At 40.1% G+C, this 21,954-nt stretch overlaps 1 protein-coding gene across 1 annotated transcript in view; it reads right to left on the reverse strand.

The window, feature by feature from the left end:
• Positions 1-21,449, reverse strand: part of PPEF1 (protein phosphatase with EF-hand domain 1) — a 122,771-nt gene extending 101,322 nt beyond the window's left edge. Inside the window, exon 1 of the mRNA XM_012434210.2 lies at positions 21,302-21,449. Coding sequence (XP_012289633.1) covers positions 21,302-21,347 — 46 coding nt within the window. The 5' untranslated portion in view covers positions 21,348-21,449. The remainder of the gene's footprint in view (positions 1-21,301) is intronic.
• Between the last annotated feature and the right edge of the window lie 505 nt (positions 21,450-21,954).

Below are 21,954 nucleotides of genomic sequence, written 5' to 3' on the forward strand. Positions count from 1 at the left end.
GCACAGCCATGAGGAACAGAAGTTTTGGAGTAAGACTGCCTGAACTTGAATCCTAGTTCTGCTAATTACCATATACGTGACTTTGGGTAAGTTACTAAAACTCTCAAAGCCTCAGTTTCCTCATCTGTAAAGTGGGAATAATAACAGCACCTACCTATGGCATGACTTAGGCATAGTAAATCTATGAATCTATGTATACACTATGAAATAGTAATTTCACTCTTCACTGCATACCCCAAAGCAATTCACACAGTCCATCAAGGAGACATATGGGGATGCAATTGCTTCTTTGTGGCCGTAGGAAGTTTGATACCAATGAGCCTGGCTGCCCATCATGAGGAAAGAGAATCTGTACCCGTGGTGGGCACACGCCATGGAGTAGCACAACACAACTGGAAGGAATAGATGAAATAAACCCATAGCAACCTATCCAGTAGGTCTTAAAAACATAGTACTTCCATTGGAACGGTTACTAAAAAGTCAGAAGCATAATGAAATACTACTTTAATCAATCAAACTATATTGATACACACAAAACCACAATGTACATTTCATAAGAACATATACAGAGGGAAAGATGCACACTACACATAATGGATCAGTTATTTTATTTATAGGGAGGTGAATAGCATGGGGTACATGAATAAAAGAGAATAAACTAATTAACGTAAGAATGGGTCTTGCACAGACCAATGATGATAAAGTACAATGAGCTGATGGAGAAGTATGATTCACAACACCTTCTGCACCTGAGAGTCGATTGATAAAATGCAGGTGGATAAAAAAACACACACCCCCTCCTCCCTCGTAGAGTTTCTATGAGGATGAAATGAGATGTTACAAGGGAATTGTTTAGCCCAATGCCTGGTAAAAAGCACATGCTAAGTAAATAGTAACTGGAAGTACTGTCTTGTTTGTGGAGTATCCAGGCAGACTGTCTCTCTCCTGAGGCAGGTAGCCTTTGAACCATCCTGTAATTTCATCATATTGAAGAAAGAAATCAGGTGAGAGATAATGAGATTTAAAATACAGTCTCTTATGCCTCCTCCAGTTTTAGAGTGAAGAGCAATCAACACCAGCTGGCTCCTTTTATTCATGTTATCATTTTTCCCAGTTGGTGCATAAAAATTAGGAGTTGACTAAAACAGGAACAATTTGAGTTCTGAAAGCAGGGATCCAGCCTCCAGTCCCAGCATCCTCTGGTTTAGTATTGCTGCAGTGCATAGAATATGCCAGGATCTGGTATTTGACAAGGTTGATTTATTAGCTTCCCCAAGGCTCTCGGGTTCCAGGGACTCTTTCCATTATTCAGCTTCCAGAAAACCCCAGGAAATAGACCCAAGGTCATGCATCATGAGCCTTACAGGGAAAAACCACAGGAAGAAGAAACAGAGTGATGTGTTGTGGTGTTATGATATACATATGATATGATTTGGCTGTGTCCCCACCCAAATCTCATCTTGAATTGTAGCCCCCATAAATCCCATGTGTTGTGGGAGGGATCCAGTGGGAGATAACTGATCATGGGGGCGATTTCCCCCATACTGTTCTTGTGGAAGTCTCATGAGATCTGATGGTTTTATAAGGGGTTTCCCCTTTCATTTGGCTCTCATTCTTTCTTGTCTGCCACCATGTAAGACGTGCCTTTTGCCTTCCACCATGATTGTGAGGCCTCCCCAGCCACGTGGAACCATGAGTCCATTAAACCTCTTTTTCTTTATAAATTATCCAGTCTCAGATATGTCTTTATCAGCAGCATGAAAATGAACTAATACAAGATATATAGACTAATACATATATATATATGTGTATGTTTTCATCCATAGCCCTGATACAGTCTTTTATTATGATGTCCAGTATGTTAGGCCTCAGGGGTAGCCTCTGACCTTCTCCTGTTCCCTTTTCACCTGCCCCAAGGCTCTAATCTTCCCCTGACTTTCTGATTGTGGGCTTAAGGCTCTATGCCCTTGGAGAAGAAATACTGTTTTCTTGAAGCCTTCATAAACACCCAAGAGAACTTGGTTCAGTGAGCTTCTGGATAGCTGAACATTTGAGGTTCTGGAAAAGTGGTGTGCCCCTTCCCCCATGCCTCACCCTATGCATCTCTTTATCTGTTTCCTTTACAATATCCTTTATAATAAACCAGTACAGGTAAGAAAGTGTTTCTTTGAGTTTTGTGAGCTGCTCTAGCAAAATAATGGAACCTAAAGGGGGGTCATGGGAACTCCCAACTTGAAGCTGGTCGGTCAGAAGTTCTGGAGGTCTGGGCTTGCAACTGGTGTTGGGATGGGGTGGGTAGGCAGTCTTGGGGACTGAGCCCTCAACCTCTGGAATATGACACTATCTCTGGGTAGATAGTGTCAGAAACTGAACTAGAGAACACCCAGCTGGTGTCTGCTGCTTGGTGTGTGGGGAAAAGTCTCCACACATTTGGTCACAGAAGTCTTCTGTGTTGACGATTGTTGTGGTGTGAGAGTGGAGGAAAAATACGGTTAGAGGAGAGTTTTTCCCTACACACATGTTCAACCTTGCAAAGCAAATAACTGGCAGTGGCATGGCTAAAATCTCAAGTGTTCTCACAATATCATTATGGAGGGTCTAGGGTCACCTGAAAGGCCTGTTCTGTGGGACAGTTGCTATCACGATGAATCACCCTCTGGCCTCAGGGGTTCTCATACTCACAAGCACAATGGTGCCTTTCCAGTGCCACTTCCTGAGCACTTATGAAAGGCCAGGCATTGATTAGTCCTGCAGTCCTCACAGGACTGCGAAGCTGACAGAGACTGAGGAACTCACTAAAGCTCACTTAGCTGGTAAGTGGAAATGAACAGTGAGGATTTGAACCCTGGTCTGACTGACTCCATAGCCCTAACTCTTAACCTCCATAGAGCGCTATCGATCTGTTTCTGTGCCTCTGCTACTTCATCTGCACAATGATGTTGTGGAATAAATGATCACTAAAGTCTCTTCTGTTTGGTATTAGCAACATCAGTAAGAAATAAACAAGTTTGGCCAGGTGTGGTGGCTCACACCCGTAATCCGAATACTTTGGGAGGCTGAGGTCGGCAAATCACTTGGGTCAGGAGTTTGAGAACAGCCTGGCTAACGTGGTGAAACCCCATCTTTATTAAAAATACAAAAATTAGCCAGGCGTGGTGGTACATGCTTGTAATCCCAGCTACTTGGGAGAATGAGGTGGGAGGATCACTTGAACCTAGGAGACAGAAGTTACAGTAAGCCAAGGTCGTGCCATTGCACTCCAGCCTGGGAGACAGAACAAGACTCCATCTCAAAATAAATAAATAATGGAGCATATTATTTCTCTAATTAATAATAGAACAAAATAACTATCATATGTTAAGGGTCTATTATAAGACATTCGGTTCTCATAAGCGCCATCATCTCCATGTTACACATAAGAAAATTCTGAGTTCAGAAAGGTGAGTCTCTTGCTCCAAGTCACTTGCCTAGTATGGACTCAGGTCCCCTGGCTCTCTCCAGTCTAGTCAGTTACTTCATTCCCTAACCTATTTACACTTTCTTTCCTTTGAATAATAATGGCTACCATTTCTTTCTTTCTTTCTTTTCTTTTTTTTTGAGACGGAGCCTGGATCTTGGCTCACTGCAACCTGCACCTCCTGGGTTCAGGCAATTCTCTGCCTCACCCTTCCAAGTAGCTGGGACTACAGGTGACAGCCACCACGCCCAGCTAATTTTTGTATTTTTAGTAGAGATGGGGTTTCACCATCTTGGCTAGGCTGATCTTGAACTCCTGACCTTGTGATCCACCCGTCTCAGCCTCCCAAAGTGCTGGGATTACAGGCGTGAGCCACCAGCCAGCCAGCCACTGTTTCTTGAATGCTTACTAAGTGGCTGGCACTAGCTGGACACCTGACATCTACTACCACTTTTCCTCCTGCCTGATGTGGGGAAGGGGCAAGCTAGGCCCCCTCCCATCTCTGCCTGGCTTCCATCCCCACCCCACTCTCCAAGGGAGGAGCTGCTGTTTTGTTTGGTTAACATACAATACGTTCATCAGGTCCCACTAGTGGATGTGGAAGCTGTGCTGTAGGAGGTTATAAACATCCACAGTCCCCTCTGTCTTCTACTTCCTCTCCTACTCCAAAGTCGGGAAGCGGAACTGCCCCACCCCACCTGAGCCTGGGAAGCAGCCATCTCTGTCTATGCTCATACGCCTGTACCTGAGCACACATGCCACTTATTAAGCTATCATGTCTCAACTCTAACCCCACCCTTCCCCAGCCAGCACAGTGGGCTGGGACTTTGCAGACCCCATTTCAGCTTCATCAGTTGCCCCCTGTGAGGCTCTGCCAATAGGGGTGGGAAAGGCAGACTGCAAGGCTGGAGGAGGGACAAGGGACACACTCCTTCCTGTCTGCTTCCTGTTCCTGATAGTGTAACCTAGCAACTGCTCTTCACCCAGGGAGCACTCATTGGATCCAGTTTGCAGTTCATCCAGCACTTGCAAAGCCAGTCTCATGGCAGCCCTGGAGACATCAGCACTGGCTGAGTGCACCACTTCTCAAAGGTCTGAGCTTCAGTTCTGTGGGACCCTCCTGCAAGTTTCTAAACTGGAATAATTCCACTCTATTCCCTTTGTTCTCTCAGCTCTAGGGTGGTAACTTCCCTGCAGTTGCTATAATTCTTTACATTCAGTTCTCTCTGTTCAAATCACTCTGTGGTTTCTGCCTCCTGATTAGACCCTGCCTGATGAGTTCATCTCAGAGGAGTGAGAAAAATAGGTCCTGCTAAAACCTCAAGCCTCCGACTTCCTGCAGGCTCCAACTCATGCCCTCACTAGAGCTCTATGTTGGGATTTGGGCTACTTGTGCAGCAGTTGATAAAGCAGGCTTTGATCCACATCCTGCTGTTGTCCCTTGGGAATATATTTCCCGCAGAAACCTTTCCAGGAGAGGGAAGGAGCCCAGCAAGGCTGGGCATACCAACATCAGACCTCCAAAACCTCACCTAATTCCTAAGGCCCCTCCACCACAGGACAGCACTAGCCAGCTGAGGACCCTCCCCTGATAAGAAACCTCCAAAATAGCAAAGGGTAGACCCCAGGCATGACAGACACTACCTGAGGGGGGTTGCTGGCCCCTAAAACCCCCCACCCTGCCCAGATTGTTGAAGATCTGCCTCATCCAGTTATGAACTTACTGGACAGCTTAGATCTACTTCTGGTCCTGCTGCTTCATCAGATAACAGGGCTTCTCTTCCCTGTTTTGATTCCATGCAGAATAAATAAATTTATTCCATGCAGAATAAATAAATAAATAAAAGCTAGTGAGGAGTATGTGTACCAAGGGTCTTCTATTTTTGTTTCTAGAAGGAAGCAAGAGCATAGATTCAATAAGTTACCTGGCCAATTTTCTGTGCCCAGCAGGTGGTTTCTCTATTGCCAAGCTGGTTTTTTGTTTTGTTTTAATAGATTCTTTTCTCTGGTGGCAATCACTATCATGGTATTTCGCAAGAAATTCAATAGTCATGTAGGGGGTAGTGGGCAAGACAAATAATGAATTCAGAGCGATTGCTTTGTGCCAGGCATTGTGCCTGGCGCTTTATGTGGATCATCTAATTCAACCTTATTTGATTTTGTCCTCCCCGCAACAATCCTCTCAAGTGTCACTATCCTTAATTTTACAGATAAGGAAACTGAGGCTCAGAAACAACATGTCTGGGGTCATGTCACTTCTCAGAGGGAGACTGGAGAGTCAAATCCAGATATCTGTAATTCCAGACCCTGGGCTCATCCTCATTTTGCTATGCATGGCATTTGGAATCAGCCATAGAAAATGAGACGGGGCCAGGAGCAGTGACTCACACCTTTAATCCTAGCACTTTGGTAGGCTGAGGTGGGCAGGTTGCCTAAGCTCAGGAGTTCAAGACCAGCCTGGGCAACATGGCAAAACCCTGTCTCTACTAAAAATACAAAAAACTACCCAGGCATGGTGGTACGTGCCTCTATCCCAGCTACTTGGGAGGCTGAGGTACAAGGCATGAGAATCGCTTGAACCTGAGAGGCAGAGGGTGCAGTGAGCCAAGATTGCACCACTGCACTCCAGCCTGGGTGACAGAATGAGACTCTGTCTCAAAAAAAAAAAAAAAAAAAAAAAGATGGCATATAGAATAGTATCTCCTCCCACACCTTCCCCCACCTCACATTCCCTGTCCCCTTTACCTGTTCTTTTATTCTCTGTAGCGCTTTTGAGCATCTGACATTCTCTACAGTCACATGTGTATGGGTTTATTGTCCATCTTCCCCTATTAGCTAAGCTACATGAGAATAGGAACTTCATTTTGTTCATTGCTGCATCCCCAGCACTTGGAGCAAGGCTTGGAAATGTATTATATATTTGTTGAATGAATGATTGAATGAATGAATGAACACTTTCTAGGGGTGTTGTAATAATAAATAATAATGTATTAGCAATCTGTTGATATAGGTATTAGTAATATATTCATTGATTAATATAAAATGCTTAGCACACTGCCTGTCATATATGAAGCACTCAATAAATGTGAGATATTTTTAAAAAAATTCTCTCTCTCCAGGCTAAAAAATTCTAGTGTCCCAAAGACTTCCTAATTATATAGAATATTTCATTAAAATTTCACAAATTATGACCAGGTGCGGTGGCTCACACCTGTAATCCCAGCACTTTAGGAGGCCAAGGTGGGTAGATTACCTGAGATCAGGAGTTTGAGACCAGCCTGGCCAACATGGCAAAACCTCACCTCTACTAAAAATACAAAAATGAGCTGGGTGTGGTGGTGGGCACCTATAATCCCAGCTACTTGGGAGGCTGAGGCAGGTGAATCGCTTGAACCTGGGAGGCAGAGGTTGCAGTGAGCCAAGATCACGTCACTGCACTCCAGCCTGGGTGACAGAGCGAGACTCTATCTTAAAAAAAAAAAAAGAAATTTCACAAATTACTGTGGACAAACAGGCTACCATCTCAGAACCCAAGAGCCTAGAGCAAGAAGACCCTGGCCAACTGGGATGCATGGGGTTAGAGCCTGCAGCTTTTGCTCAGACATCACCTTTGCGGAAGGCCTTTCCTGACCACCTCTTCTTACATGGTCTCCCCTGCCCCCATCGCCTACCTCCTTATTTTTTCTCCATAGCCCTTATCACCATATGACATAGTATCTATTTACTTCTTTGTCATTGTCTGTGTCCTCCCACTAGAATGTAATCTCCATAAAAACTGGATTTTAGCTGTTGTATTTCCTGAGTCTGGAATAGTCCCTGGAACATAGCAGGTGGTTAATAAATATTTGTTGAATGAATGAAATTACTGTTTAGTTAAGACTTTGTGTCTTACATTTCTCTTTGTGCTGACTGGTAGTCTTTATGTTTGGTTTGGTTTTGGTTTTTAAATAGGAGTTTATTTGACAGATAGTTCTTCAAACAAGACATTTCATATTCAGAATGATAAGGTATTTAAAGACTATGCTTTTGAAATTCTCTGGCAGAGGCCTCCTGAGGAAGCAGCAGGATTAGCGAATATTTAATGTACCTTTAAGGGGCCTGGCATCCAGGCAAGAAGAGAGCCAGGCACAAGTGTGACACAGCTGATTAAAATGAATTCGAATGAACTGGAAAGAGAATGAATCGTCTAATGGCAAAAGGCTTTAAGAAAAGAGGAGAAGCATCTATAACCTCAGCTACTCAAAGCATGATGAGGAGAGGGCATGGCTGAACTCTGGCCTTGGACCACAGTCTTCATTATTATTTTTGTTTACAGATATTCTATATTTGCCATTTGCAGAATGTATGGCTGTCCCAGTGAGACTTCTAATTTCACTGGAAAAAACAGCTCAAAGCACATGCCCAGTGAACATGAGATGGTCACAAAGCCTGCTTCTTGGGCAGCAAGCAAGGCAAAGATCTTATAAGGCTCGCTCAGCCACAAACTCTGACATCCCTGCAGAGCAAGGCCACACAAAGGCCTTGTCTCTGGGAGACAATTTTCTGAAACATGCAAGTAAAGCATGAAGTCCGGTCTCCAAACAATGCCAGACATTTCAAACAAAACTATCACTTTCCCTAAGTGACAAAAGAGATCGTAATTGTATCATTCTCAGAAACCTCTGGCCTTCCAGTGAGACAAGAGTGAGAACTCCAGGTCATTTTTACATTGTATGTATTCATTCTCCCACCCACCAACCCCATCCACATGGGTTAATAAAAATAAGTTCTGAGTTTGTCACTGGGATACTTCCATTTGGGCCCTGACTTACCCAGTTGCCAGCTATGTAACCTCAGGCAAATCACTCAATCTTTGCGGTCCCCAGTTTCTCATGCAAACAATGAGAACTTTGGATTGTGTGATCTCTACGATTCTTTCCAGTTACCAAATATTCTAACTCATCCATCTATTTGTTTTTAGTGCCATAGCTGCAACCCACCTATCACTGTACATAGAAAAGCCGAAAATAACCATCCAAGGACACAATATGATGTGTAAAACTGAACACTCAAACGAGAAACTTTGGTCAAAGAAGACAAATACTAAAGGCTACTTGAAAATCAATCAATCAATCAATCAAAATCATCCCTGTAGAAAAATACAAGTTACTAATATCTTTGGCTTTCCCATCAAGGAATTGTAGCTAAAGTTTGTTAGCAATTGGTTTGGGAACACTGACATTTCACATATTAATTTTTTAAAATTGCCTAAAATATGACTAAGGTGTATGATCTGTTAACTGGTTCAAGTGACAGCCAACAAAAGATGGGGAAAGATGGATGGGAAGAAAGTGAAGACAAGAGAGGGCTGGCTCAGACTTCACCACTACGCAGTATATCCATGGAACAAAAATGCACTTGTAGACCCAAAATCTATATAAAATTGGGGGCTGGGAGATAGAGACACATGGGAAGTATCTAAGGCTCAGAGGTTTCAAAGAAGACCAAGCAATCAGAGAACAGGATGATAATCATGAAGATTCCAGAGGTGGGGCTTTTTCAGGTGACCATAGGGGCCAGGAAATGGGAGTGAGCAGCTGAAGTTGAGGAGATAAGGGAGTTACTGGGGCTCAGGAGATCAAGGAACTCAAGACACCATAGCGTTTGGGGCTTATTCAAGTGTACAGTGAAGATAACCAGTATGAGGTTGAGAGCGGGTAGAGAGTCTTCAATGAATGAAGTTGGTAGACAGCAAAAACAAGAAAGAGCTAAAAAATGGTACTACCAAAGAACATAAACCTAGGTTGCCACCACTACAAACCTGGTAAACTTATCTCAGAATGTACAGGATTAGGATTTTTTCCTTTTATTTTGAAATATTTTTTCTTATTATTTTTTGAGATGGAGTCTCACTCTGGCACCCAGGTTGGAGTGCAGTGGCACAATCTCAGTTCACTGCAACCTCCATCTCCCTGGTTTAAGCAATTCTCCTGCCTCAGCCTCCCGAGTAGCTGGGATTACAGGCACACACCACCATGCCCAGCTAATTTATGTATTTTTAGTAGAGATGGGGTTTCACCATGTTGGCCAACCTGGTCTCGAACTCCTGATCTCAGGTGATCTGCCCACCTCAGCCTCCCAAAGTGTTGGGAATACAGGCGTGAGCCACTGCGCCCAGCCATAATATTTTCAAATGTATGAAAAACTAACGATAGTATAATTATTAATAATTAGTCTCTCTCTCTCTACATATACCATAGTCATTTCTTCAGTCTCCTTTATTCTAGAATAATTCCTCTGCCTTTCTCTTCAATGACACCGAAGTTTTCAAACAGTACAGGCCAGTTGATTGTAAAACATCCCTCAATCTGTCTGCTCTTTCCTCGTGATGAGATTCAGGTTGTTATTTTGGCAGGCTAAGTGGTATGTCTTTCTCAGTGCATTAGGGCATCAGGAGGCACGTGGTGCTCATCTGTCTCATTATTGCTGATGTGAACTTGGATCACTTGGGTAAGATGGTGTCCATGTGAACTTCTCTACTGTAAAGTGTTTTCCTCTTTACAATTAATAAACAGTTTGCAGGAACACACTTTGAGACTGTGTATATATTCTGTTCTCCAAAATATCCATTGATGATTTTGGCTTAAATCAACTATTTCTATGGTGGTTGCAAAACAGTGATTTTTGAAGTCATTCCTTCTACATTTATTAGGATTAGGGTTTTTAAATGGCCCATTTAAAGCCCTATTTTATTCAACAGGGCAATAGAACAACACAAAGATTACATAAAGTCATCTTATGAAAGGTTCCATAAGAGTTGTGATCCTTAGACTAGGTGCAGTGACTCATGTCTGTAATCCTAGCACTTTGGGAGGCCAAGGCAGGCAGATCTCTTGAGTCTAGGAGTTCAAAACCAGCCCAGGCAACATGGCAAAACCCCATCTCTACAAAAACTATAAAAATTAACTGGGCATGGTGGCACACGCCTGTAGTCCCAGCTACTTGGGAGGTTGAGGTGGGAGGATCACTTGAGCCCAGGAAGTTGAGGCTGCAGTGAGCCTGGATGGCACCACTGCACTCCAGCCTGGGCAACAGAGTGAGACCCTATGTCAAAAAAGTTTAAAAAAAAAAAAAAAAAGTGGTAATCCTTGGCTATACAACTACTTCAGGAAAATGTGATGCTTCATCTATACCAAATGAAAATAACAGGCTAACTTAATAACACTCAGACCAAGAGAACAATAGTTTACAAGCAACTGTTACCTCCCTACCATATTATGTTTTGCCAATTTTCCAAAAGAATTACTATTATGAAGATATTAATTTTTAAAAACTATTGTATTCTTAAGTATGTAAAAGAAAATTTGCTATATAAAAGAATTCCTATCATTTTTAATTATTAAAATATTCTCTCATAGGAAATGTGTTCTATTCAATAATTATATAATAACCTTTAATCCTCACTCAGGAAATACTATCTTGACTACAATTCTGTTTTATGTCTCCCTTGTTATTAATTACTAATCTGTGTTACATTGCCACGTTTGTTCATCCAAGGTCAAATATGATCTGCATTAAATTTTTGTCTTTGCAGCTGCTAAAAGCTAAAAAAATCTAAAGCCATAATCATATAAGAAAAGTGTCCTGAATACGGGAAATAACTGGCAAATGGGTTGAGGCATTGTCCTTTCTTGAACTTAGTTGAAATATGTCTCTCTGTAACAAGACTTTCTAATAAGCAACATGACCTAACTAGAAAGCTGGCTTCTTTGTGAATTTCCTAGTAAGGCTGGAAGCCAGTAAAAGTCATTTAAGCAAAGAGGTGGTTCTGCTCTCTTGGGGTTTTTTGGTTGTGTTGTGTTTGTGTGTGTGTGTGTGTGTGTGTGTGTGTGTGTGTGTGTGGGTTTTGTTTTGTTTTGTTTTGAGACAAGGTCTTACTCTGTTGCCCAGGCTGGAGTACAGTGGTATGATCACGGTTCACTGCAGCCTCCACCTCCTGGGCTCAAGCAATCCTCCTGCCTTAGCCTCCTGTGTAGCTGGGACTACAGGTCCCAGTGTTCAACTATTTTTTTTTTTTTTTGGTATCGATGGGGTCTTGCTATGTTGTCCAGGCTGGTTTCAAACTCTTAGCCTCAAGTGATCCTCCCGCCTCAGCCTCCCAAAGTGCTGGGATTACCAACATGGCTACTACACCTGGCTTTTCTGCCTTCTAAAGGTTCATGATTCTAAAACTGATATCTAAAAAGCCCCTATCAGAGTCTCAAAATACTTGAAATTTTTAAAGCAAAGGTAAATTAATCACACGGCAAATAAAAAGATGATGTATTTAATTGGTGTAAAGAATAAAAAGGTTGTTGGGATGGGTTTGTTTTGCCAGTTTTGCACAGGCATTAAATGTGTTTGTAGTACCAATCCTAGACTAACCTCCAGGTCAACACATCATTGTATCAAAAGGTGAATATTACCTAAGAATTGTTATCTATAGGAACCATGATTTCAGATGAAGAAAGTGGTATCCTTTTACAAAGAAAAGTAATTATTTTAAATGATTTCCAATAAATCAGGGATTAGAGTATATAATGTGGGCTGAAAATAAAGATTTGGAGTTTTGACACACTGACCTCAAAACCATGGAGCCGATAAAGCCCGCAAGGAGAGTGCTTGAGTGACAAGGTCAGAGAGCCAAGGGGGAACCCAGAGGAGCCCCACTGCTTAAAAGCCAGGAGAAAGCGGAGTCCACATAAATAGTTCAAGCAGAGACTCAAAAGAAAAACCAGGAGAATGTGTTGCCCCGAAGCCAAGGGCAATGAGTGATAAGGGAGTGGGCAGGAATGCCAAGGACTGCCAGGAAGTGAGCAAAATCAGCACTGAAGATGCTCCATTGGACTTTGAGATCATTTAAGAACCTGACAGACCATCTTCCCTGGGCTGAGATAGATGAGGAGGTAGGAGACAGCAGTATGAATGCTCCCTTAAGGAGTGAGCTCGAAGGGGAGGAAAGAGACAAGAGGAACTGGAGCGGACAAGAGGGTCAGAGAAGGCTTATTTTTGAGGGAAGGAAAGAACAATTACAAAAGGCAATTTTGGACAACTGGGAAATTCTGAATATGGACTACATGTTAGATAATGTTACGCTATCAATGTTAAGTTTCTTCAATGTGATCTAGTATCCTAGCTATATAAGAGAATATCCTTCTTTTAGAAGGTGCATGCTAAAGTACACAGAGGTTAATTCCAAAATGTCTACAGCTTACTTTCGAATGGAGAAGGTGGGGGGAGAGAGAAAGAATGGCCAAATGTTAACAGCTGGTGAATCTAGGCAACGGATATACAATACAGGTGTTTATGTACTATTCTTTCATATTCTCTGTAGGTTTGCAATTTAAAAAAACATTTGAGGAAGAAAACAAAAGCAAAACAAAATGGCTTGAGAAAAAAAGATATATGCAAACCAAAAAAAAAAAAGGAAAAAGGAAAAAAAGAGGAAAGTCACTGAGCATGTCAAGATGCTGCTGGGCAACGGCTAGGGGAGAGAGCAGGAGAGGCAGAAGGAAAATCAATTTCCTCCCTTCCCTCCCCTTCCTACACCTACAGAGCATACAGTTAGTCTTGGAGGGACAGTGGACTTGAAAGGGCATCTTCTCTGTCTGCAGTTCATTCCTCATTCAAGAGGAAAATGAGGGCGGTCCCAGATCACAGGGATTCTCAACATACCCTACAGTGCCAGTAAAGACTGCTTGATGGCTATGATAACCTAGAACTCGCCAAGAACCAATAGCAAGAAGAATGACAAGAGGCCCTCTAAACTTGGAGAAAATTCTTTAGGGAACACCAAAGATGAAAGAATGTCATTTGTTATTTTTTCATGAAGGTCTCAAACTGAAATATACATCTCAGTAAAGGACTTCAAATTGGGAGGAAGGAGGTGGGGGACATGGGGATGGAGTGGCAGGAGGGGGCTCTCAAGCAGCTGTGAATGGCTTGATTGTTAGATTTTTAAACAACTAAATTAACTAGATGTTTTACCAAGAATTAAAGAAATATTTAGTTTGCTATTTAGTATTTTTAACTTTTTTAATAAAAATAAAGAATGAGTACTTTTGAAAGGAACGATTTCCATTAGAGAAACTTGTATGTGTCATAGCTTAAGCATCAAACCACAAAGCCAAAAAAGCACAGATTATCTTTGTCGGCCTCTTAGCACTTACAGAAATTTCTAAGTGGTCTCAAGGGAAGAAATAAAATATCTCAGTGTTTCTAAAGTGCTTCATGAGAAAAAAAAGAAGGCAATAGATTATTAATTGAAAATCCATTAACATAAAATTTTAAGTGTCAAGTAAAATTTAGGAGAATAAAATTAAAATGTTTAATTTCTGTTATGCGGATAAATTTCAATTCTCCAACTCAGGGTAGCATATCAGAAGGGGCATGAACTTTGGAATCTGACAGATCTGGTTCCGATTCAGGCTCTGCCACCCATGAGTGTGGAACTTGGGACAGTTAAGTCTCAGTTTCCTCATTTATAAAAGGAGGGAAACTAATCAAAGCTTTCTCTAAGAATTTTGGTGAAAAATGAGAGTAGTAGGCACTCTAATAAATGATGGCCATTATTAGTACTCTCTTACCTGTTACATATCACAAAAGAAATAAAATGACAACAATAACAATATAAAATTGACACAACCTTTTTTTTTTTTTTTTTTGAGACGGAGTCTCGCTCTGTCGCCCAGGCTTGAGGGCAGTGGCTTAATCTCAGCCCACTGCAACCTCCCCCTCCTGGGGTTTGAGCAACTCTCCTGCCTCAGCCTCCCAAGTAACTGGGATTACAGTCGTGCGCCATCATGCCCTGCTAACTTCTATATTTTTAGTAGAGACAGGGTCTCACCATGTTGGCCAGGGTGGTCTTGAACTCTTGACCTCAAGTGATCCACCCACCTCGGCCTCTCAAAGTGCTGGGATTACAGGTGTGAGCCACTGTGCCTTGCCTTTTTTTTTTTTTTTTTTTAAGAGTCAGGCTCATCATTCAGTGGTGGTCCTGGCTCGAGTGCAGTGACATAATCATAGCTCACTGTAACCTCAAACTCCTGGGCTCAAGTGATCCACCCACCTCCCAAAGTGCTGGGATTATAGGCATGAGTCACCGTGCCCAGGCTGATGCTACTTCACTAAATGGAAGGTGGATAGACCACCAGAAGGGGAATAGCCTGGATTTTATATGTAGGCTAGGCTTTCTCAAAACTGCCATGATACTCCGGAGGCAGAGTACTGTGGTTGGGTGGAATGACCTAGCAGGACAAAAAACTCTCAATACTTGTCAGACCAGTAGAAACAAGGAATCAAGCAGGAGCCTTGGCTCTGCGACTTGCTGTGTTACCTGGAGGAAATCACTTTGCCTTTCAAAGCCTCATTTCCTTTTCTGCAAATTGAGAAAAACCCTTCAGAAGGCCGTGAGGATCAAATGTATGTTACCGGGCCTGGCCATGAAAAGCACTATGCAAATACAAGGTACTGTATATAAATAAATTTAATTAAAGCTAGCTTCTGAAGCAGCAACATTCGGAGGCAGCATAAAATGGTGTAATGGGTGACAGCAAAAAACATTTTGTCCTCAAAACTCCTTGAGTTCAAATCCCAACTCTGGCAGCTATAAGCTGCATAAACTTAACAAGTACCTACCTCGATGAACATGAGCTGCTTCCACTATACAAACAGGAATAACAACACTTCATTCAGGTTTATTAGAAGGATTAAATAAAATATATGTAGATTATGTTGAATACTCTGAAATATGGTTAGTAATCAGGAAATAATATCTATCACTTTCTATCAAGAGATTGCTTTCAAAATATTTATAGCTAGGGCCAGGCGCAGTGGCTCACGCCTGTAATCCCAGCACTTTGGGAGGCCGAGGCGGGTGGATCACGAGGTCAAGAGATCGAGACCATCCTGGTCAACATGGTGAAACCCCGTCTCTACTAAAAATACAAAAAAATTAGCTGGGCATGGTGGCGCGTGCCTGTAGTCCCAGCTACTCGGGAGGCTGAGGCAGGAGAATTGCCTGAACCCAGGAGGCGGAGGTTGCGGTGAGCCGAGATCACGCCATTGCACTCCAGCCTGGGTAACAAGAGTGAAAACTCCGTCTCAAAAAAAAAAAAAAAAAAAAAAATATTTATAGCCCTTGACACAGTAATTTCATATCTAATCACCTGAATATAGAACTCATTCAAAATAAGGAAAAGGCTTTATACAAAGAAATTCTTCAAAGCATTATTTATATTAGCATTAAAACGTCCAATATTTGAAGAATAATTAAGCATATTATGCCCTATCCACCAAATAAAATATTTAGTAATGACTAAAATGATGTTTACAAAGCATGCCTAACAACTTGAGAAATGTTTACATAATAATATTTTAGAGCTAAAAGTGAGGCTACAAAAAACTAATATTTAGGATGACCAGAAATCTACACTAGACAAAAAAAGAAAAACCTTGAAGGATATTGTCAGGATGTTGTCATTATCTCTGGGTAGTGGAATGATGAGGAAGTATTCATTACTCCCAACTGCTTTTCTATATTTTTTCCAAATTTCTGAATGAGAGAAAATTTTATGCATAAAATGTCTATGGATAAATGTTTCTTTCAGCAGAGTTATTATTATGAATTCATAATAAATCTTGATTGGCATATTCAACAAGAGATAAAAGAATAAAAAGAATTTTAAATGGCTATTCTGGACACACTCCATATGGGTTAGCCCTACTCCATAAGGAGCAGTGGAGCAGTAAAAAAAAAAGAATTTTAAGGGAATACTCTGAACAAGTATATGTTAACAAATTAGATAACAGATGAAATGGACAAATTCCTAGAACTACCACAAATGACTCAAGAAGAAATAGAAAATCTAAATAGGCACGTAACAAGAGACAGAATAAGTAATCAAAGAAACTACACACAAAGAAAATTTCATGCCTGTACAGCTTCACTTATGAATTCTACCAAATATTTAAAGAATTAATACCAACAATTCATAAACTCTTCCAAGAAATGGAAGAGAAGGGAACACTTTCCAACTCGTTCTATGAGGCCAATATTGCCCTGACAGTTAAATTAGACAAAGATATCACAAGAAAACTATAGACCAGTATCTCTTATGAATATAGATGCAAAATTCCTCTACAAAATACCAGCAAACTGAATTCAGCAACACATAAAAAGCATTATATACCAAGACTGAGGGGATTTATCCTAGGAAGGCCAAGTTGGTTTAATATCAATTAACATAATACGCCATTTAATTAACATAATATGCCATATCATAAAATAAAGGACAAAAACCACATGATCATCTCAATACATGCAGAAAAAGTATTTGACAAAATTAAATACCACTTTGTAATAATAAAAAAATCAATAAACTAGGAATAGGAGTGTGTTTTCTCAACCTGATAAAGAGCATCTATGATAAAGATACAGCCAATATAAGACTTACTGATGAAAGACTGAATGCTTCTCCCCTAAGATCAGTAACAAGACAAGGATGGCTACTCTTGCATTTCTATTTGACATTGTAGTGGAGGCAAGAAAACGAAACAAAGGCATTGGAAAGAAACAAGTAAAACTATATTTGCAGATGACCTGGTTTGTAAATAAAAATTTCTAAAATATCCAGTAAAAATCGATTAGAGCTAATAAATGAGTTTAGCAAGGTTTTGGGATACAAGACCAATATACAAAAATCAATTTTTAAACACTTGCAATAAACAATCCAAAAATGAAATTAACAAAAATCCATGTATAATATCAAAAAGAATTTAAAAACCTAGGTTAAATTTAATGAAAGAAGTATAAAACTTATACTCTGAACACTACAAGACACTGGTGAAAGAAATTAAAGACCTAAATAGATGGAAAGGCACCCCATATTCATGGATCAGATTATTTAATTAAGATAGCAATACTCCCCAAATTGATCTACAGATTCAACACAACCCCTGTCAACATTCCAGCTGGCTTCTTTTGAGACATTAACACATTGATTCTAAAATTCATATGGAAATGTAAGAGACCCAGAATAGCCAAAATAATCTTGAAAAAGAGAAACAAAGTTGAAGGATTCATACTTCCCAATTTCAAAACTTTATTTTAAAAAAGCTATAGTAATGCGGACACTAGTACTGGCATAAGAAAAACGTATAGATCAATGGAATAGAAGTGAGAGCCCAGAAATAAACAACATTTATGGTCAATTGATTTTTTGACAATGGTACTAAGATCATTCAATGGGGAAAGAACAGTCTTTTCAACAAATGGTTTTAGGACAACTGGATAACCACATGCAAAAAATGAATTTGTACTCCTACCTCATACCATATGTGACAATCAACAACTCAGAATGGTTCAAAAGCCTAAATGTAAGAGCTAAAACTACAAAACTGGTTTTTTTGCCTTTAAAAATATATATATTTAGGGGGTACAAGTGCAATTTTGTTACATGTATAATGAAGCCTGGGCTTTTAGTGTAACCATTGCCCAAGTAGTGGACACTGTACTCATTAAGTCATTTCTCATCCCTCATCCCCCTCCCAGCCTCCCAGCTTTCTGAGTCTCCAGTATCTATTATTCTATTCTCTGTGCCCATGTGTACACATTATTTAGCTCCCACTTATAAGTAAGAACGTGAGGTATTTGACTTTCTGTTTTTGAGTAATTTCACTTAGGATAATGGCATTATCCATGTTGCTGCAAAAGACATGATTTCATTCCTTTTTATGGCTGAGTAGTATTCCATGGCATACACACATGCGCACGCATGCACACACACACACACACACACACACAAACATACACACACCCCACGTTTTCTTTAACCAGTCACCCATTGAAAGACACAGTGATTCCATATCTTTGCTATTGTGAATACTGCTGCAGTAAACATAAGAGTGCAGGTATCTATTTGATATAATGACTTCCTTTGGGTAGAGTCCATGGTGGGATTGCTGGATGAAATGGTAGTTTGGTAGTTCTATTTTGAGTTCTTGGAGAAATATCCGTAATGTTTTCCATAGAGGTTGTACTAATTTACACTCCCACCAGCAGTGGTAGGCATTCCCTTTTCCTTACATTCTCGCCTACATCTCGTTTTTTGACTTTTTAGTAATAGCCATTCTCACTGGTATATAAGATGGCATCTCATTGTGGTTTCAATTTGCATTTATCTGATGATTAGTGATGTTGAGCATTTTTTTCGTATGTTTGTTGGCCATTTGTATGCCTTCTTTTGAAAAATGTCTGTTTATGACCTTTGCCCACTTTTTAATGGGGTTTTTTTTTTTTCTTGTTGAACTATTACAAAACTCTTAAAGTAAGACATGAGCATAAATATTTTTGGATTTGGGAATGGATTCTTAGATATGACACCAAAAGTACAAGTAACCAAAGAAAAAATAAAGTGAACTTCATCAAAATTAAAAACTTTTGTGCTTCAAAGAACACCATCAAGAAAGTACGAAGAGGATCCAATGAAAAAATATTTACAAATCACATATTTGATAAGAAACTTGTATCTGAACATGAAAAGATGCTCAATGTCATTAGTCATTAGGGAAATACAAATGAAAACACAGTGAGATACCACTTCATACTCACTAGGATGACTATCATCAAAAGAATAGACAGTCACAACTATTGCTGAAAATGTGGAGAAACTGAAACCCTTATACATTGCTGGTAGGAATGTAGAATGGCACAGTCACTTGGGAAAATAGCTTGGCAATTTCTAAAAATGTTAAACATAGAGCTACCATATGATCCAGCAATTCCACTTCTAGGTATATACCCAAGAGAACTGAAAACATATGTTCACAACAGCATTGTTCATAATAGTCAAAAAGTTGAAACAGGCTGGGCACGGTGGCTCACGCCTGTAATCCCAGCGCTTTGGGAGGCCGAGGCGGGCAGATCACCTGAGGTCAGGAGTTTGAGACTAGCCTGGCCAACGTGGCGAAACCTCATCTCTACCAAAAATTAGCCGGGCGTGGTGGCAGGCACCTGTAATCCCAGCTACTCTGGAAGCTGAGGCAGGAGAATCACTTGAACCTGTGAGGCAGAGGTTGCAGTGAGTTGAGATCACCCCCTGTAATCCAGCCTGGGCGACAGAGCAAGACTCTGCCTCAAAAAAAAAAAAAAAAAAAAAAAAAACCCAAGCTGAAACAATCCAAATGTCTATCAATTGATGAATAAACACAATGTGGCATATTCATACCATGAAATATTATTCTGCAATAAAAAGGAATAAAGTACTGATACATGCTACAACATGGACAAAGCCAGACACAAAAGGTCATGTAATGTACGACTCCATTTACATGAAATGTCCAGAATAGATAAATCCATAGAGGCTGAATGTAGATTTGTGGTTGCCAGGGGCTGAGAGGAGAGAGAAAGTGCTTAATGGATAAGGGATTTTACTTTGGAGTATTGGAAATGTTTCAGAAGTAGACAGGGGTTGTGATTGCACAACACTGTGAACATACCAACTGCTACTGAGTTGTTCACTTTACAATGGCTAATTTTATGTTAGGTGAATTTCCCCTCAATAAATCACAGGTATTTGAAAGAAAAAGCAATCCAGCAATTGAAGCTTATATTTCCATTTACATGCAATGGCTTATAAGTTGAAAAGTATTTCAAAAAGAGAGAGAATTTGTTTTTACAAGTTGGGCTTGGCCTTTTTTTTAAACCTAAGAAATTTGGCTAAATTTACTTTTTTATATCTAGTGATCCTAAATATAAAAAGACAATTTCTCTTTACTCTCTGCTAATAAATGACTACTATAGTGGTAGAGTTCAGACAGAGTTTTTGAAAGATTTATTTCATATCATGCTTAAAGATTTGAAAGAGTTAGTAAACCAACTATGTCCCTTCCTACTTTCAGAGATGAGTTTCCTACATCATGAGCGCAAGTCAGCTGGGTAGGAGAACAACATTTGATTCCCAAAGGAAAACATCCCATGCTATTTAGTATAGCACATTCTACATCCTAAACTCCACCTTAAGCCTGAATAAACTTCCAAAAGCAAGATTTGGAATAGAAATTGGGGAAATTATCTATAACTGAGACATCAAAGAAGTGGAGTTTAAGAGGAAATTACTCATAGTAAGTGTCTCAGCTTATTTATTTGTTTTTATTTTAATTTGCTTGTTGGAAGCTCTATCCCTTAAACACTCAAGTTTGTTTTAACTAGATGCCAATAGCCATAAGAACCTCAGCACAAAATAAACAAAGTGAATATTTAAGCTTCTCATTATATGGGGGTAAAGAAAGACACGTCATCTATTTATAAACAATACACGTTTTTTTGGAAACAGATGATCTAGCATTCTCTGAATTCTCCTAGAATATTTTTAAAACACGAGGCAAATCTCATGAAGTTCTGTGTTGAATAGATACAGAAATAATGTGATCATTGGGTTACAAAATCTAATAAAAATTCAATGATGCTACTAAATGTCACAAAAGTATGCATATAGCTATTTATAAAAGTATTAAAGAAACATATATAAATTACAGTGTCTTTCTTGTTCCCTGCCACTGAGTTTTAAATTGAGATTTTATATTGGTACATTTTCGACTGAAATTAAATCAATCATAAACTATCTCTAAGACAATACTTTATGGTACTTCATAAATTCAAAGCTATGTCTTCCTAAATGTAGTTTCCTATGCTCCTCTAACGATGCCTTGTGCAAATCACACAGGGCAGCTTGAGCATCGTGGGAGTAAATGAGAAAGGGTGAGAGGGTGAGACCAGCTCATTTGCCCCTTTTCATTCATAAACACAGGCACATTCCCAGTACTCACATGTCTGAGAATTCTCGATTCTCGTTGAAGAAGTGTTGCATCCCATGACTTCTATCTAAATCAAACGTGTTCACAAATTCAACTTCTGATTTTAAGACAGAGTGTGAAAAGTCCCTCCCTTTAAGCTGCAAGGAACCACTCTTAGCCGATCCTCTTCAGTCACAGATTCTAATGAGGAAGACAGGAGGGAGGGAAGGAAACTGCCAGTTAACCACATGGTAGCTGAGGGGCTGCTCAGCAGGATTCATTTTATGCTTCTTCTGAATTGCTGTTCATCATGTGATGCCGAAAGTGATCAGACATAATCTAATCCTGGTTTATTTTCCAAAACACAGTAGCAGCTACAGAGCAGCTATAGGCTGCTTCTCTGTTAGACATAAATGAGTTTCTCCATGTCTAGGTCACATCCAGCTCTGTATAAAATAGAGCATTCAAAATGAAAAGAAAAATGGAAATATGAGCGTGCACGATTTTCTAATTTAAATACAGGGAATGGGATGTGGAGGAGCATAATTAACTGTTTTGGTTTTCAGCTCAAAGTAATTCAACCTATCTAGGCTTTTAAAAACACAAACTGGAAGCTGACTATGAGACAAAAACAACATATTTAAACAATTATGCTAAAATTCAAAGTGAGTTCTTTGACAGTATTT

Source organism: Aotus nancymaae, unplaced genomic scaffold (assembly GCF_030222135.1).
Source record: "Aotus nancymaae isolate 86718 unplaced genomic scaffold, 86718_ANA_hifiasm-v0.15.2.pri h1tg000058l, whole genome shotgun sequence".
Taxonomy (NCBI): Eukaryota; Metazoa; Chordata; class Mammalia; order Primates; family Aotidae; genus Aotus; species Aotus nancymaae.